Raw genomic sequence first — 19,641 nt, forward strand, 5'->3', positions numbered from 1 at the left:
TGGTTAGATTGCTATGGCTAAATCCACAGTATTTGTACGATCGTCACATAAGAAAAAGTAACCACTTTTCCATACAATCTTCATTTCGTCGGTAACCCCACTTCTCTATGTAGCAGTCCAATTGACACTAAACTTATAAATTCAAAGGAGAACACCCTATTTTGCTATACCTTAATCCTATTCTCTTAAGAGCATTTGCTCCGTTACTCCCTAGTTCCATTAGATTCCAAACTTACCATATTAACCATCTCTTCAAATTTCTCTTGTTCATATTTCCTAAGTTTCTTATAATCTTCAACAGATGTTACATCCAACTTATGCTTAGTCTTTGGCTTAGGAGGCTCAAAGGGGCAAGTCAAAATGGCAATCTTCACATCTTTTAGCTCCTACAAATAACAACAATAAATCCTTTTATAAAAGAAAAGAGAAAAACAAGCCACATGTTTAGAAATTCTACACAGATTATGAAATAGATTATTGAACACTAAAATACAGCTAAAATAAGTAATTCAAACATTAGCACCATCAGTCTCATTTATTTAGGTGTAATCCTGTGGCTAGGTACTAAATTAACTAACCCTAAAATCCTATGATTTAAATATATTAACGAGGCTTATTTCCCTAGAATCCTATTTTTCTGTTATGTACGTATTGATTGTTTAGTTTCAGGTATTTTATTTCCATTACAATGTGCGATATCTGCTGTATTTGGTAATTCATAAAAGAAAGTACTGGCTTCTGATATGGACTGTTGTCGTCTACGGTACACTAAACCTACCGTACGGTAACTACGGGACCTACAGTAACTACGGTAACTTACGTGTAAAGTAAGTTACTTCACTCTTCTGCTTTATTCCACAATTCTTCAGATAAGAAAGGAATTCCGATGGTTGAGCATCTCGTTTTGTAGGTCCCATACCAAGACTTGTTTTTCAATTGTTAGAAATTATATTAAGGATATTCATATTGCGCACGACAGGAACTCTCCTTGTCGAAACCGATTTAGCCCTAGGACATTATGGCTCTGCAATTATTTTTGGGCTCCTCTGATATTATGGATTTTCTCATCTTTTTAAGTGAAAAGATTGACAGAAGTTAAGGATAATTATTTCAGATATGCATAGTTTCGTCACATACGCAATATATGTCTCGTAATACTTATTCTATTATTAATATCAAGTTAATGCCAAAAATAAATACATCTTGTTTTTATGATAAGTAAAATTTCTGAATAGAATTATTACATCAAAAACGAAAAAACCTCATTAGGTTTACCTATCAGCCTTTTGAAGACGGTTTATAGGAGTTACAAAGCTTTAAATTCAATAGCTAATTGTCCCATTGGGTTTTTTCTTGGGCCCCAAGTTCCTAGGGTTCTTCCCCCTTAAAACGACTTTTTTTTGTAGGTTAGATATTACAGAGTTGCATTTTCACTTCTTTTACTTGGACGTTTTTCTTCTTTTTTTTATGGTATATGCTACGACACTGTTCTGCTTTCTAAATTTCAAGTGGCATTTTACGTTATATACACATGAATGTAAAGTACTTCACAAACATAATAAAAAAAACATCAAAAATAAAAGCTTTGTATAAATAATATTTCGGAAAAAGACCTAGAGCAGAAATTTGCGCATATGAGAGCGTTTGAATTCTTTAACTCTACTCCGTAGCACTAATATCTCCTGAGCCAGTTTTTGTCAGCCCAGCCCCGAGAAAAAACATACAACGTGTCAAAATAGGACGTAGAAACTAGAGTGCTAGATTAAAAGCATCTATGCAAATCCAAATCATCAAAGATTTGATTTGAAGACAAAAAAAAAATAAAAGAGAGCTAAAAATTAGCATTTTTGTTGACATACCATTTCGATTGCAAACAGTTTTTGCCAACCCTGTCCCAATAAAAAAAATGCAACAAGTCAAAATAATAAATAGAAAATTGGGAGCTAAATTAAAAGCACTTATGTAAATTCATCAAAGAATTGATTCAAAGACAAAAAAAAAATAATAAAAGAAAGGTACAAATTAGCTTTTTTTTTCGGCAGTAAATAATATTTCGATCGCACAGTTTTTGCTAACCCTGCCCCAAGAAAAAAAAATGCAACATGTCACAATAATAAGTAAAAACTGGAGTACTAAACAAAAAGAATCTATGTAAATTCAAACAATCAAACATTTGATTTGATGATAAAAAAAAAAGTAAAAGAGAGCTACAATAGCCTATTTCTTTCGACAGTAAATATACCATGTAAATTCAAACAATCGAACATTTGATTTGATGATAAAAAAAAGTAAAAGAGAGCTAAAATAGCATATTTCTTTCGACTGTAAATATACCTACAACAAGAGCTAAGAGCTCATATGACACTTGTGACTAGGCAAGAAGAGCTAAGAGCCAAGAGATCATATGGTATGAGCTCTAGCAAAATTCTATGAATCAATAGATTGATTTAAAAGGAAAATAAGAGGCTTAATGCCGGTCAGGATTTAAAACAAGAGCTCTGAGTCACGATGTCCTTCTAAATATCAAAATTCTCTAAGATCCGATCACCCACCCGTATGTTATAAATACCAATTTTTTTCTAATTTTTCCACTCCTTTTAGCCCCCCAGATGGTCGAATCTGGTAAAACGACTTTATCAAGTCAATTTGTGCAGCTCACTGACACGCCTACCAATTTTCATCGTCCTAGCACATCCAAAAGCACCAAACTCGCCAAATCACTGAATCCCTCCTCCCAACTCCCCCAAAGAGAGCGAATCCAGTACGGTTCCGTCAATCACGTATCAAGGACATTTGCTTATTCTATCCACCAAGCTTCATCCCGATTCCTTCACTCAAAGTGTTTTCCAATATTTCCCCCTCCAACTTCCCCCAATGTCAAAATATCTGGTCGGGATTTGAAATAAGAGCTCTGAGACATGAATTCCTTCTAAATATCAAATTTCATTAAGATCCGATCAACTATTCGTAAAATAAAAATTCCCCAATTTTCACGTTTTCCAAGAATTCCGCTTTCCCCCTCCAACTCCCCCCAATGTCACAGAATCTGGTCGGAATTCAAAATTAGAGCTTTAAAGCGCAAGACCCTTCTAAATATCAAATTTCATTAAGATCTGGTCACCCTTTCGTAAGTTAAAAATACCTCAATTTTCAACTCCACCAAAGAGAGCAGATTCGGTCCGATTATGTCAGTCATGTGTTTTAGACAGTTTCTTATTCTTCCCATCCAGTTTCATCCTGATCTCACCGCTTTAAGTATTTTCTAAGATTTCCGGTTCCCCTAAACTGCCCCCCCCCATTACGCTGGATCCGGTTGAGATTTAAAATAAGAGATTTGAGTCGCGAGGTCCTTCTAAATATGAAGTTTCATGAAGATCCGATCACTCCTTCTAAGTTCAAAATACTTCATTTTTTCTAATTTGTTCAGAATTAACTCCCCCCCCCCCAATAGAGTAGGTCCGTTCCAATTATGTAAATCACGTATCTGAGACTTCTGGTTATTTTTCTCACCAAGTTTCATCCCGATCTCTCCAATCTAAGCGTTTTCCATGATTTAGGTTTCCCCCCCAAACTCCCCCCAATGTCACCAGATCCAGTTGGGACTTAAAAAAAGAGCTTTGAGACAAGATATCCTTCTAATTATCAAATTCATTGAGATCCGATCACCCGTTCGTAAGTTAAAAATATCTCATTTTTTCTAATTTTTCAGAACTACCCCAACTAACCCCCCCTCCAACTACCCCAAAGAGAGCAAATCCGTTCCGATTATGTCAATCATGAATCTAGGACTTGTGCTTATTTTTCCCATAAAGTTTCATCCCGATCCCTCCACTCTAAGTGTTTTCCACGTTTTAGGTTTCCCCCTCCCAACCCCCCCCCCCTATGTCACCAGATCTGGTCGAGATTTAAAATAAGAGCTCTGAGACACGATATCCTTCTAAATATCAAATTTCAAAGAGATCCGATAACCCATTCGTAAGTTAAAATACCTCATTTTTTCTAATTTTTCAGAATTAACCCCCCCCCCCCCAACTACCCCAAAGAGAGCGGATCCATTCCGGTTATGTCAATCATGTATCTAGGACTTCTGCTTATTTTTCCCACTTAGTTTCATCCCAATCTGTTCCGACCTGTCCCCAACCACTCTAACTGTTTTCCAGGTTTTAGGTTTCCCCCTCCCAATATCACCAAATCTGTTCGGAATTTAAAATAAGAGCTCTGAGACACGATATCCTTCTAAATATAAAATTTCATTGAGATCCGATTACTCGTTCGTAAGTTAAAAATACCTCATTTTTTCTAATTTTTCAGAACTACCCCAACTAACCCCCCCCCAACTACCCCAAAGAGATCGAAATCTGGTCCGGTCCCTGATATGCCTGCCAAATTTCATCGTCCTAGCTTACCTGGAAGTGCCTAAAGTAGCAAAACCGGGACCGACAGACCGACAGAATTTGCGATTGCTATATGTCACTTGGTTTATACCAAGTGCCATAAAAAGAGGGGAAAGATAGGAAGGACCCTCAAGAAAGCATGTAATTAACAAGCTGAAGTAAAATATTATAAAGTTTATTCAGTCCAATTACTAACATTTACATTCCATCTCGCAAGACGCAATTACAATTAGTTAGTAAGTTTTACCACCTTGGTGTAATGAGTTCCAGAAGATACTGGTAAAAGCCGAAAGTTACAAACCTTGGATATTATTACATTACAATATGCTTAAATTTGTAGTTGAATCAAAGCTATTACCTTGGGCATTTGTGGATGAGAGAAATCCTTGTCAATAACAACACCTTTGACAAGGATAGTATCTTCCAATTCTCCACCAACTTTTCCTTCTACCTTAATCAGTTCAAAGTTGACATCTTTGGCCTCCCTATCTGCAACTGCCATAACAGCATTGACTGCAATTTCTGCCATCTGTCTGTGACACTTGTTGATGCTAGAAGAAAGAAGGAGGGAATAAAGAATAAAATACAGAGTAAGTCCAAAAGGAATACGCGTTCATACATTTGTGCTTACGTGATAGTACTTGGTTCAAGACACGAAGACACTCTCAAATACAAAAGCTGGCAGCCAGCTCTCTATGGTCCAAGAACACGACAGACAGCAGAGCTACGTAGAGTACAGTTTTAGGTAACAGGGATGTTGATTTTCAGCCAAGAAAGATTCCACCCCCAGCTTCGGCAGCGAAAGCCGCAAACGAAATCTGGGTCGGCTTTAAACTTGTTGGGCCAAGATTTCACCTGGCCTTTTCAGCGTTCTCTCTAGCCAGGGCGACTTCCTTCTAGCTACTTCTTACTTTAGCAGCGACTCAGAAAAGTATATTGACTTTTATAAATTCCATTAAGACAGTTTAGCTTAGCCAAATGAAGCGTCTTTTAGAAACTGGCAATGCTGACTACTACAGAGAACAAAAAAATTCAGAAAAATCTATAGTTTTAAACAACAAATAATATGTCTTTAGATTAAAAAAAACCTATTTATCTTAGACGCTTGGAGGCAACTGATAAGTCTAGGTGCACACAGATCCAACCTATCCAGAGAGGAGAGGGGGTGCTTGAGCAAGTAAATTTATAGGTTTTTTAAACTAAGAAATTCAGATTTCATTTTTAAATTCGGAAACGTTGCTATTACTCTAACAAGACAGTAAATTGCAATGGCGAAGCATCTAAAAAGGTGTACTTAATCGATAGTTTTGCTCTAGTACTTGTGATCCAGGGAAAGCCAAATATACTACTAATGTTAACCAACAGTAAGTAAAGAACATAAAAATAAGTATTTAGAAAGTATATACATAAAAAACTACTATTTATGCTAATTCAAAATACGATCGTTTTATAATTCATGGATTCCATGTTCCTGTCTACCAATAATTTTGCATTTCCAAGTATATCCGACATCAGTTTTTGTTTCATCTTGTTTTACACAGATTACAGTATTTTTTTATACTTGCATCATAAATTTCCTTAAAATCCATGATTTTTCCCTGAAAAATATCGTGTCAGAGAACTTTCAGCCTTTTCTAGATAAGAAAATAGGATAGGAGACAAATCTAGAACATCTTTTTAAAAATGAACTGGACCCATGTCTATTGACCAGACTGAGCTGCTTACATTTCTGACTGACAAACATTTTAACAATAAGGAAGAGCCCCAATGACCTCGGCCCTTCCTTCTGAACTAGATTAAGCTACTATACATCCATTGAGCCAAATGGAAAATTGTGGCACCATATGTGAAATCCCGGCAGGAGTCGATAAAACTGCTGCATTTGCCAACAAGGTTCGAATTTCTGTAGATGACATGTCAGTATTTTCGTGGTCATCATCGAGCCAAACAAAGAATGTTAGCGGCGTCGGAAAAATCACGGCGCAAAGCGACACAATTTTACTGACTTCCTCTATTCACCGAGTGACCAAAAACATTGGGGGGTGTCCCCCTATACGTGACGGCCCTGCTTAGGCCATCCTTAATTGAGCTTCCCTCTTTTCACTAATACGCACATGACGGATACAATGCAGTGACAGAAAAAACTACTCCTTTCACTAATACGCATGCAATGACGGAAAAAAACTACTTTATATTTTCAAATTTTTACTCTTTTTCATTTGAATTTAAATTCTAATTGTGCTCTGCAAATGTATTTTTAATTTGGCCTATCGGTTGTTATTATGAGACCAAAGATAGCAAATTCGTGTGTCCGACTGGGTTTTGCTTCTGATAGGGCTTTCTCAATGCACTTGAAAACCTGGTCGGCTGAGGAAGAGCTCAAGTAAATTGAGCCTCAAGCCGGTGTTTGAATATAGCCGACTGTAAACAATCAAAAGTAAGAATTAGGAAGCAGAATGAACTTACATTTTTGAGCCCAAAGTAGTCATGGCTGATTGAATGAGTGGCTCTAAATTATTAGGATCAACTGAGAAAATATCAGCAACTGTATCCAAATGTTTAGTTGCGACCCTAGCTGCCATTTCGTAGCCATCAGCAATCCTGATTGGATGAATACCTTTGTCAATGAGATCCTCCGCATTTTCAAGCAAAGCACCAGCCAAAACTAAAAGTAAACAATAAAAAAAAAAAAATCCTAAGATATAAAGGGTCAACCAGCATTCTTGCATAGTTACTTAAGGCTTTGATACTCCAAACGCGTACTATTTCTCAGCAGGTTTGATTAAATGTTTACAAACTATAAGGATCTCCATGTACATTAAGAATAATGCTTCAAACTTGTTTTTAAAATTTGTACCACAGCCCACAAAATGAGATATCTACTTCTTCTCTTTAAATTGTAAGGTAAATTTTGTTGCAAACAAGCAATCTGTAGTTAGATAGGTTAAAAGGGGCTTGTCTTCTGAAATATTTGAAAAGAAAAGACAAGATCTTTTTCATACAAATGAATGAACAGGGCGAAATTAAAGGTTTAAACAAACATGGGTCATCTTGTATAAAGAGGTTAATCCTCTAAAACCTCATCTTTTTATGGCCAAATTTAACGAGCGCTTTACTAAAGGTAATTTATACTGCAACACATACCGCCAGGTGGCAACTGCCTGTGTTTTATTTAATGACCTTTCAAGAATTTGAACTAAAAATGTCACTATTGACAAAAAAAAAAAAAACGAATAAATAAAGCTTTTAATTTTCAGGGAATTGTATGAAAAAAAAAATAAATCATTTTATACTTGCATTAGAGCATTCATTCTTGATGCATCAGGGAAAAGGTCGAATTTAGCATGAATTTAGCATGAAGAGCGGAGATAAAAACGTCAATTTTTTATGCCATGAAGACATATCTGTGAACAATAGAAAATCCTGAATACAAAATGTCATCCCCGGGAATATCGTGACTGGTTTTGTCAACTATTACGACCTGAATATAACCCTTGGACCACTTTTGCCCTTTAAAAGGGGACTAGAGGTCCGAAATCAACTGAGCCCCCTGCTAAGTTCCTACAACCATCCCTTCTATACAAAGTAGCGAGACGGGGGAGGGGGATACACGGAAGTCGCATCACTCTTTACTAGGTCAATCCTAGTATGTCAGCTCTGAAGTGCATCTGTAAAGAATGAGCAAATTACATATTTCGGGTCACTGGCTTTTGGCTGCCTGATCACAACCTCCTCCCAACCATTCTGAGAAAAATCACTGTTTCAAAATACGGGTCTGACACAGTTTGGGGATAAGGAGGTGTCTAGGAAGAAAGAAAGGCAGAGAAAAGAGAATTATGAGCTTTGATTCCTTTCGATCAAAGGGCATTAAAAGCTTCAATACGAAATGAGCTCCCTTTCCCGTGGTTTCTAAGACTATTTGGTCTATAGAAAGTGGCTGAGAAAAAAAAAAGAATATAAGGAGAAAAATATCAACATCACTCTTTACTAAGTCAATGCATTTGCACTGTCTCTGATAATATGTGCTATGATAATTATGAAAATTGAAAGGAGAACAAACAACATCTACAGATTAAGAAGACTAAGATTCAAGTTCCAATTTTAAAGAAAATTAACACTAACAATCATAGATGATATTGAACCAAACATATGCACAATAGAAAGGAATGCAGTCATTTCACCCTATAAAATTTTACTGAAAAAGAACCAACCAACAACTCCAGTAGTGCCATCCCCTATTTCGTCATCTTGAGACTGTGATAGTTGTACCATCAGCTTTGCGATTTGGTGTTCAACATCCATCATTTTCATAATTGTTGCACCATCATTGGTAATTGTTATATCACCATCTGGAGATACCATGATTTTGTCAAGACCTTTGGGTCCCAATGAAGTTCTTAAAGTGCTTGCCACTGTTCTGGCTGCCATAATGTGGGTCTACAAAATTAATTTGTATTATTTTCAGTCATAAGAACTTTTTCAGCAGAAGTTTCCCAACCATCTTGAGCATGAATTTCTTTTTCTTTTACGTCTGGTTTACACTTAAAAGTTGAAGGGACACGTTTCTTCAGAAAGAAATTCAAAAATTTAAGAATTCTAGAAAACTATCACAACACTTAATGAAGAACTACTTGTAGTCTCACCAGTAGCGACATGCAAGAAACAAGATAGAAATGAACTACAAGATAACCAGTCATCCCCTCCCAAAAAAAATGGAATAGAATATGAATTTACGTAACCAGTCATGCTAACACGATCACTAAGGCGTCATGTTAGAGGGCTGTTCATTTTTAATACATAAATTCCTACCCATGCCACAAATCATACATGACTGAGCACGTGGGAGGCATTATGGAAGATCAATACCCAACTTATACATTTTTTTGATATCCTGAAAAATAACTTGCACAAAAAAAAAGAAAACAAATTTTCAATAAAATATTACGACAAGACAAATTTACAGCACATTCTTACAAATCCAAATGGTTTCATATATTTATACATAAAACTAAGGCCTTAGATTGGCCTACCCGTCAAGCAACAAAAAGAAATTGTCTATTGGCATAGTCTTCAAGCAACAGAAGATCTTGTTAAAAGAGAAATAAGGTACACGAGCAGCTTGAATTTTCTCCAGCATGTTATCTGGCTAGCACAAAACTTACAGTAAATGGATACAAGAAAATCACAATGCACAAATAACTGCGAGTCCAAATACATAATATACACAAAGTCAGATTCGTCTGAGAGACACAAAATCTTTTAGGTTCCTTCCTCCATGGAAGTATCGCACACCAAATGTAAGCCTCGAGCTTATACAGGAAAAAAACAGCACATTCCGCGCCAATTAATTAAGGTTGAATTTTTAAGTAATAAGCTAAAGATTTCAAAAATCATCTAAATGTTTATTCTAATGAATCTCTAGTAGGGTCTACCTCGCCGAAGCAGCAATAATCCCACAAACTTCCCTGACCATTCAAACGCCTCTTTCACTAGACTTTTCCGTTTTGACAGCTGAACTGGCAGCAATAGTGGAATTGCTGAAGGGGGTCAAAAATATATCTTCCCATTTACATAAAGTAGCAATTTTCTCCGATTCTTAGACAGCCCTCAAACTAATAAAAACTCTACCATGGAACACTAAATACACTGATTCGCAGGAGACAGGAGAGCTACTCGATTCTTCATCTAAGATTGACATAGCAGTGTCTTTCCAGCATAGTTCTAGCCATGTAGGCATCCACTATAATGAACAAGTGGACAGTCTTGCTGCAACCATGGCAAAGTCTACAGACCCAATACATGCTCGAAAGTTTTCAATCGCACTTAGAGACGCAATTAGAAACCAACATCCTTATAAAAAGTAGCCTAAACTCCTGCTCTGGTTCTAATTTTCAAAGAGTCTGAAAATAATCGAGCCTACTTCAAAGTAACAAGAACTAAGAGCTCATATGGCAGTTGTGACGAGGCCAGAAGAGCCAAGAGCTCATAAGGTACGAACTCTAACAAAATTCGAAGAATCGATAGATTGATTTAAAAGGAAAATCAGAGGCTTAATGCCGGTTGGGATTTAAAATAAGAGCTCTGAGTCACGATGTCCTTCTAAATATCAAAATTCATTAAGATCCGAATACCCACTCTTAAGTTATAAATACCTCATTTTTTCTAATTTTTTTTCTCTCCCTTTAGCCCCCCAAATGGTCGAATCAGGGAAAATGACTTTATCAAGTCAATTTGTGCAGCTCCCTGACGCGCCAACCAATTTTCATCATCCTAGCCCAGAAGTACCACACTCGCCAAATCACTGAACCCCACCCCCAAACTCCCCCAAAGAGAGCGAATCCAGTACGGTTACGTCAATCACATATTTACAACATTTGCTTATTCTTCGCACTAAGCTTCGTCCCAATTCCTCCACTCTAAGCGTTTTCCAAGATTTTAGGTCCCCCCAAAATCCCCCAATGTCACCAGATCCGGTCAGGATTTAAAATAAGAGCTTTGAGACACGACATCTTTCTAGATATCAAATTTCATTGAGATCCGATCACCCGTCCGTAAGTTAAAACTAGCTCATTTTTTCTAATTTTTCAAAACTACCCCCCCCTCTACCCCAAAAAGGGCGGATCCGTTCCGGTTATGCCAATCACGTATCTTGGACGTGTGCTTATTTTTCACACCAAGTTTCATCCAGATCCTTCCACTCTAAGCGTTTTCCAAGATTTTACGTCCCTGCCCCCAACTCCTCCCCAATGTCAGCAAATCCGGTCGGGATTCAAAATAAAAGGTCTGAGACACGATATCCTTCAAAACATCAAATTTCATTAAGATCTGATCAACCGTTCTTAAGTTAAAAATACTTCATTTTTTTCTATTTTTTCCCGAATTAACGGCCCCCCCCCCAAATGGTCAATATATATATATATATATATATATATATATATATATATATATATATATATATATATATATATATATATATATATATATATATATATATATATATATATATATATATATATATATATATAATATTATAGATTATATATATGATATATATATGTATATATATATATATATATATATATATATATATATATATATATATATATATATAACCTATATATATATATATATATATATATATATATATATATATATATATATATATATATATATATATATATATATATATATATATATATATATATATATATATATATATATATATATATATATATATATATATATATATATATATGACTATTGCTAATTTAATCTCCTCCGGTTCCTGATACGCCTGCCTGTCACTTGGTTAATAGCAAGTGCCATAAAAATGATCAGAAACTAAATAAAAAAACAAGTTTTTCAACTGACAGTAAGGATCAACATTGAAACTTAAAACAAACAGAAATCATTACTTATATGAGAAGGGGGGGGGGTGATCCTCCTCAACACCTCGCTCTTTACGCTAAAGTTTGAATTCCGTCCCAATTCTTTAAGAATGACTCCTGAAACGCTATGAAATTTTAATTAGACCAATAAGAAGGTTTTAAAGTGCTAAAAAGCTTTTAGCGTAAAGAGCAAGATGTTGAGGAGGAGCAACCCCCCTCATATACGTAATAATTTCTGTTCATTTTAAGTTTGAATGTTGTTCCTTATTTTCAGTTGAAAAAAAACTTTCTTTTATTTAATTGATGGTAAATACAATAAGATCCTATGCCAGTCAGTAAGTGATTGCCAAAGGAACACTTTACTTACGATTAGAAAACAGCATCACTACATTGCATTACCATTTGTTGTGAAATAACATGCATGATGAAAAATTTCCCTGCCCTACAATGCCTCGTTTTTGTATGAGATGCATACTAGTGCAACAGTAAATTGGACTCTGAAGTGTTGAATGCCTCTGAAAATCTATCTATTCTTTCCCATTGGCCCAAAATTACTCTCTGTACAATTTTCAACCTAATTGACAAAAAAAAGAGGTCAGGAAATATTCAAAGTGGGTCTTGGAAAGGGGAAAATGGAAAGCGGTCTTGATAGATTCAAGGGCCGATTTTGTGCGTCCACCAACACACAATCTGGATCAAAAAAGGTACAAAATGTATATTTTTCTATTATAAAATTGGTAAGGAGAGGTGCATGGTTGTTAGAAGGACTGTCTACCCACTTTTTTCTTTGATCATATGAACAGAAAGTTTAGGTGCGTTTTTTACCTAAGCAAAGGGTAAGGTGCCTACCTTCTTACTAAAAGAATGGGAGTAGGAGGGATAGGAAAGATTATAAAAAGCAGCAGACATGCTTTGGTCCTCTAGTCAAACACACTGAAATCCCTGAATGGTTCTTGTTCAAACATGATGTGCAACTATCCCACCTTTCTGCAACAACGTTGATGGTGAGATCAGTAGAGGGGAGGGGGAATTGATTGGAAAATGGGCCTAACTTAGGCCCCCACTAACATAAGTCAGCAATCCTTTGGGGTTCTGCTTGCATGGTGCAAAAAGCCAACAGATTTGCAAACAATTGGTAGGGAGAGGAAGAGTGAGTGCTAAAGTATCTTTGGTTTCACGTTTTCTCTCTAATTATACTGATATTAAAATCACTCTATAATTCTGCTTCAAACAGGATACATCATCCATATCTTTCTACTAAAATACCAGAGGAAAGGTGGGGTGTTGATAGAGGGGCGTGGCCCAACTTCATTCTGGTTCAAACATAGCATAATACGCTGTGTTTGAAGTGTCATATATCACGGTGCAATTAGATTGGACAAAGTTCATTATAAATTGAGGCAACAATTCAAAGTAGACGAAGACAACTTTTCAAGGCACTTTTGGAAAGTGGGAGGTTTGCCCCGCTTGCCAGTAACTCTTTGCTTCATGTTATTTATTCTCATTATAATATTTTTGAGAAGAGCCTAAGGATAAATTGGAAATGGCCAAATCAACTGGGATTGCTGCGATTCTTGATAAACTATCTTAAATTGATGCAAAGTTAAACCAGATCTACGAAGTCGCCACTAGTATTTCTGCAATAGAATCTGAATTAGCGGCCCTCAAAGCTGTAACGAAGAGCCACTACCAAGCAGTAAGATCTGAAATGGACCAACTTCAAAACCAATTACAGAAAGAAAAGAAAAGGTCTGAACAACTCGAAAAAGAGATTAAGTAGCAAAACTTGACCATTTATAGCTTAAAATTAACTAACGTACCCCAAGAAGTCTCGTTGAAGAGACTTCCTATATGGCGACAATAAATCGCTATTTACAAAAACTTATTCTGACCCGCCATGATTTTAAAGACGTTTTTCACCTTTGGACAAATAAACCAGTTACAGCGCGCCCTATATTGAGGAAATTTAATAATAAGGAACTTCGTAATATAATCTCGCGTAATGGTCGACTCATCGAAAATTTCCATATTTCTGTAGCCCCAGGCTATACATATTTAGAGCATAAGTCACGTCAAGAACTCAAACCAAAGCTGCATGAGGCTTTGTCCTGTGGAAAAGAAGCCAAATTAAGAGAGAAGCCTCTTGATTGAAGGGCAAACATTTTATTATGACCTGGTTACCGAGGGGATAAAATTAAGGGCTGCTAAACCTAGTACTGTGCCTAGTTCACAGACCCATCAAGTTAACTCCCAAGCAAAAGGAGTTCAAAATTCTCAAAGTATAAACTTTGGACCTAGCACCAGCATAAACGGGGCTTGTCTTGATCAAACCCCAAAATGGTTACCTGAAGAAAATCAAAGAAAAGACCAGAAACGATAGTTAGCCCAGAAGATGCTCACAAAATAGGAATTCGCAGTGTGCACAACAACAGCACTACCATGAGCTGTGGCGAAATTACACGAGCTGAATAATTAAGTGGTTTGAATTCAACTTCAAAAGCAGGGGCAGAGACTCCAGTAAATATTTCCCAGGAGCAGCCTACTGGGGGGGGGGGTATAGTGATGCCAGTGAACCAGACAAAATTGCCAGAATAGGTAATAGAGGGTCGTAGTGATTCGCACTTACCTTTTTATGACTTTGGAATTTGCAAAGTTATAGTAGGGAAAAGTAAGAAAGTCTAATAGAGTCGATTATATCAGGAGGTTGCGAAAAATGGATGTTGTTTGCCTTGCTGACATGTGGAAGTCTTTTCATTATTTTTGGTCATATGAATGACCAAAATTTGGTCATATGAATATGACTTTAATTTTTTGAGTGTAGGAGAAAAGTTTTGGCAAACGGTAGATAATATGGAGGAGTTTCGACGCCTGTAAGGAAAGGCGTATTAAATTTATGTCGTAGGCTAGAAAGTGAGTCCGAAAATTTATCATGGTAGTTATTGTTAGTTAGAATGTTCTCCTTATTATGTGTTGTATATTTGTCTCCGAATAATAGTTCTTACAACCGTGAAAAGACATAGAAATTGACTATAAAAGAAACACAGATGTATAAAAGAATATACCCTTGCTGCAATTTCGTTTTTTTAGGAGATTCCATGTATACTGGTGAAGAGAATGAGTTGCAGGTTGGTGAACCCCTTGTGAACAAACCATGTCAGAATGCTTGTTTGGAGAATGAATGTGAGTATGTCTTTCCTATTAGGAAAGGTAAGGACAAGTCTTGGAAAATAAATAGACGGTAATTATAGGTAGAATTTATGAGAGCATTAGGCCTTTTTCTCAATAGGAAACATCTGGTCAGAAAAGATGAGGTTTTTTTTATGGTAAATGTAGGTAGAAAAGGGAAGAGGTAATTAGGGTTCTCAAGCTACTTAAATCAACAGACCCATCAGAGCAGGAACGGAATTCGCACAGGCTAGTTGAACATAAGAAATTAAGTTCAGATTATAGTAGGGTTAAAAGAGTTCAAAAGAGAGGTAAATGAAGAAAATAAGAGACCTTATAGCATGAATAATCCCAGAAAGCTTTGGTCGGTAGCTAAATGTTTATCCAGGGCCCAGGATTAAGAGGAGATGTCCGCCAGTTGACAAATGGCCATATTATTTTTAAAATGGAATCAGATTCTGTCAGGGCAAGTGAGTTGATTGGTTCAGAGGATAGATGTTTATGTCTAGGGACGTTAACATTCCCTTTAAGACAGAATGGCTATGATGTGATTTTATCTCAGTAAGAAATTTGGGATCAGTTGAAAAAGAAGAAGGGTAATTTGTGTCCAGGAACAGATGGTATATCTACAGAGGCCCTGAGATTAGGAAGGATGAATTTAATATTCATGATCGCCTCAATTTCCTCATTTATGGAGGAGAAAGCTTGTTAACCTTACTCATAGGACATTTTGGTAGCATTGTCTCTTTTCAAGAATGGTGATAAGAAGTTAAATGAAAACTTTAGGTCTATCTTTATGGGGAATGTGGCAAGTAAATTATTTTGTAAGGTTCTGAAATTTAGGTCAAGAAACTGGTTAGGAAAAGGGTAAATACTTACCCTGGTACCAGTGAGATTAAGATTGACAAAATGGCACTGTAGACCATATTTTCATTTTTTATATAGTGACAAGGAAATATACTAGAGGGTAAAAGGGTCAGCTATTCATATTATTTCTAGACCTGAAGAGTGCTTTTGACTCAGTAAATAGGAAGTTGATAATTGAAAGTCTGTTAGATATAGGCCTGCCTTCTTGTTTTGTAGCATTAAAAGCAGATATGCATCAGAGGGTGTTGAGAAGGCTATGGGAAAATTTCCTAGGCTGGTTACATCTCATGTGGGAGTGAAACAAGGATGTACTCAATCTCCTAAGCTTTTCTCCTTCTTTGTTAATGATTTAGATAGTTTTATAAAAGTAATGGAGCCCCTTATATATCTTTGGATTGGTTTAGGCTATGATGTCTGTTATTTGCAGATGACATAGCTCTAATAGTAAACAGTAGAGATAATCTTCAAAAGCAGTTAGATGCATTAAATCAAGAAACTGGCCTTTTTCTCAATAGGAAACATCTGGTCAGAAAAGATGAGGTTTTTTTATGGTAAATGTAGGTAGAAAAGGGAAGAGGTAATTAGGGTTCTCAAGCTACTTAAATCAACAGACCCATCAGAGCAGGAACGGAATTCGCACAGGCTAGTTGAACATAAGAAATTAAGTTCAGATTATAGTAGGGTTAAAAGAGTTCAAAAGAGAGGCAAATGAAGAAAATAAGAGACCTTATAGCATGAATAATCCCAGAAAGCTTTGGTCGGTAGTTAAATGTTTATCCAGGGCCCAGGATTAAGAGGAGATGTCCGCCAGTTGACAAATGGCCATATTATTTTTAAAATGGAATCAGATTCTGTCAGGGCAAGTGAGTTGATTGGTTCAGAGGATAGATGTTTATGCCTAGGGACGTTAACATTCCCTTTAAGACAGAATGGCTATGATGTGATTTTATCTCAGTAAGAAATTTACTGAGATTTTTATTGAAAAATTATTTAGAAAAGTATGACCTGGTGTTAAATGCTAAGAAGTCAGTAGTTTCAATATTTGGGAGCAGATGAGTGGTTGATTTTACTTTTGGAGGAACAGTTTTAGAGTAATTTGTTTATTTTAGGTGTTAAGTTTAAAGTGCTAAAAGGGATGTCCAGACATGAAAAAGATTGTAATCTAAGGGTTAATAGGCTAATAAATATGCTACTGAGGAGTAATTTAGGTCAGCTAGCTAATATGAGGATTGAGAAAAGAGTATTCCATACAAACAATGTTTCTAGTCTACATTGAGGTTCTGAGGTTTTGGGTCTTACTAAAGCAGCTAAGTTAGAAGTGGTTCAGCTAAGATATTTAAAGAGAAATTTAGGCTTGAAGCATTCATTTAGTTCAGTGGTACTGAAAGGAGGTTTGGGGCTTATCAGTTTAAGTAGCCTAGAGCTAGATTGGTCAGAATGGTGAAATTGTAGGAGAAAATAATAAGGCTACCTAGAGTTTGGCTTACAAGAAAAACAATAGAGAATTATTTTTACAAGACAGTGGAAATCTAATTTGAATATTTGCTGAAGTAAGGATGCTGGTACTGTTTAATTTTTCTTTTATTTTAGTTCTATTGGTCATATGTTGTTATAAGTGTTTCTTCTTCTATATATTTATGTTTTGCTGAGGATAGCCCTTGGACACATTGCGAAAAGACTTCCCTATTGTTCTTCTTGTTTTTAATGGAAAGGTACTGTAGTCTTTGATGATATTTCAGAGTTCGGCGTCCTAAGTAAACTTATTTGGAGAGTGTGTGAGGGACAGTAGACATGATTTTTGGCCAAACCAGGTCATGAAAATACTGGACCTTTGTGGCCTTTCAGAGATGTGGAATGAAGGAAAGGGCCCAATGGATGAAAGCATGTCATTATGGAAGGAAGTCCAGCCAACCTCAAATGACCAAAAAATCCAAGAGTGGCAAGCCCATAAGGATCAATCTATGTCTTTGAGGTTTTAATCCCAAGCTAAATAGTGTAGGGGGAGGGGGTATTTTAAGTCTGGGTTGGATAGAGGATTTGAAAGTATAGCTGTAGGACTTAAATTAGATAAAAAAGTAGAGTTGTGACAAAGAATCAAACTTTAGCATAAAGAGCTGAGGTTAAAGTAGCATAAAGAGGTGAGCTTTGTTGAGGAGGGGACAGCCCCTTTCACGTACAGAATAATTTCTGTTCGTTTTAAGTTTTAATGCTGCTCCTTACTTTCAGTTATACACACTTGCTTTTTTTTATTTAATGCAAACAAGAGTCCAGGATATTCTACCTCAATCAGCCAGTTGGAGAAACCTGACCATATATCTAAACTATTCATAGCCCCTGCTGTCTTATAAAAGTTTATGTCTGCTGAAAATTTTAAAATGTTACCTGACAACATTTAGATTAGCAAGTTCTTTAACAGGTGATGTTTCTAAGTTCATGAGTGACTGATCTTCAAGATTGATTAGTCACTGTAAGGCTTAAATTTAATCTAGCACAGAGTCTGGCTTGAATTATAACTATTAAGTAACCCAAGAATTTCACTGTGTATGTAGAAAATTACCAATAAGACATCTTCATAACAATGCCAAACTGTACTTGGGAAAAAAGGCTCTAATATTAAGATGAAACTGCATTTCCATACTAGTGTGTGACTAAAAGACAAACAGAATCCCAAGCAAAAAAGTTGCCAACAAATCTTTGGCTCTTGCAAACAAGAGCCTAAGATATCCTATCTCAGTCAGCCAGCCAGAGAGACCTTGCCATAAAATCTAAACTATTTATAACCCTTGCTGTCCTGCAAAGGTTTAAGTCTGCACAAGGTTTTAAAAATGTAACCTGACAATATTTAGATTAGCAAGTTCTTTAACAGGTGATGTTTCTAAGTTCATAAGTGACTGATCTTCAAGACTGATTAGTCAGCATAAGACTTAAATTTAATCTAGCACAGTGTCTGGCTTGAATTATAACAATTAAGTAACCCAAGAATTTCACTGTGCATGCAGAAAATTACCAATAAAACATCTTCACAACGATACCAAGCTGTACTTTGAAAAAAAAAAACAAAAAAAAAACAGCTTTAACATTAAGACAAAACTGCATTTCTATACTAGGGTGAGACTAAAAGACAAACAGAATCCCTAGCAAAAAAAGTTGCAGACAAATCTTTGGCTCTTGCAAACAAGAGCCCAAGATATCCTATCTCAGTCAGCTAGTCAGAGAGACTTTGCAATAAAATCTAAACTGTTTATAACACTTGCTGTCTTGCAAAAGCTTAAGTCTGCTGAAGGTTTTAAAAATGTAACCTGACAATATTTAGATTAGCAAGTTCTTTAACAGGTGATGTTTCTAAGTTCATAAGTGACTGATCTTCAAGACTGATTAGTCAGCATAAGACTTAAATTTAATCTAGCACAGTGTCTGGCTTGAATTATAACTATCAAGTAACCCAAGAATTTCACTGTGCATATGGAAAATTACCAATAAGACATATTCACTTCACTGCTTAACAGTACTTTGAAAAAAAAAAAAAAACGACTAACATTTAAGATAAAGCTGCATTTTTTTTTACTAGTGTGTGACTAAAATACAAACAAAATTCCAAGCAAAAAAGTTGCAGACAAATCTTGGGCTCTTGCAAAAAGGGGCCCAAAATATCCTATCTCAGTCAGCCAGTCAGAGAGACCTTGCTATAAAACCTGAACAACTCATAACCCTTGCTGTCTTACATTGGTTTTGAACTATTCATAACCCTTGCTGTCCTGCAAAGGTTTAAGTCTACTGAAGATTTTAAAAATGTTACCTGACAATATTTAGATTAGCAAGTTCTTTGA

At 36.0% G+C, this 19,641-nt stretch overlaps 1 protein-coding gene across 1 annotated transcript in view; it reads right to left on the reverse strand.

Moving 5' to 3' along the window:
• The window catches only part of LOC136040994 (T-complex protein 1 subunit epsilon-like), a 47,549-nt gene that overhangs the window by 21,410 nt on the left and 6,498 nt on the right, over positions 1-19,641 (reverse strand). Inside the window, exons 2-5 of the mRNA XM_065725489.1 lie at positions 8,606-8,831; positions 6,861-7,059; positions 4,753-4,945; positions 237-386 (exon numbers count right to left, since the gene is read on the reverse strand). Coding sequence (XP_065581561.1) covers positions 237-386; positions 4,753-4,945; positions 6,861-7,059; positions 8,606-8,831 — 768 coding nt within the window. The remainder of the gene's footprint in view (positions 1-236; positions 387-4,752; positions 4,946-6,860; positions 7,060-8,605; positions 8,832-19,641) is intronic.

This window comes from Artemia franciscana, chromosome 21 (assembly GCF_032884065.1).
Source record: "Artemia franciscana chromosome 21, ASM3288406v1, whole genome shotgun sequence".
NCBI lineage: Eukaryota > Metazoa > Arthropoda > Branchiopoda > Anostraca > Artemiidae > Artemia > Artemia franciscana.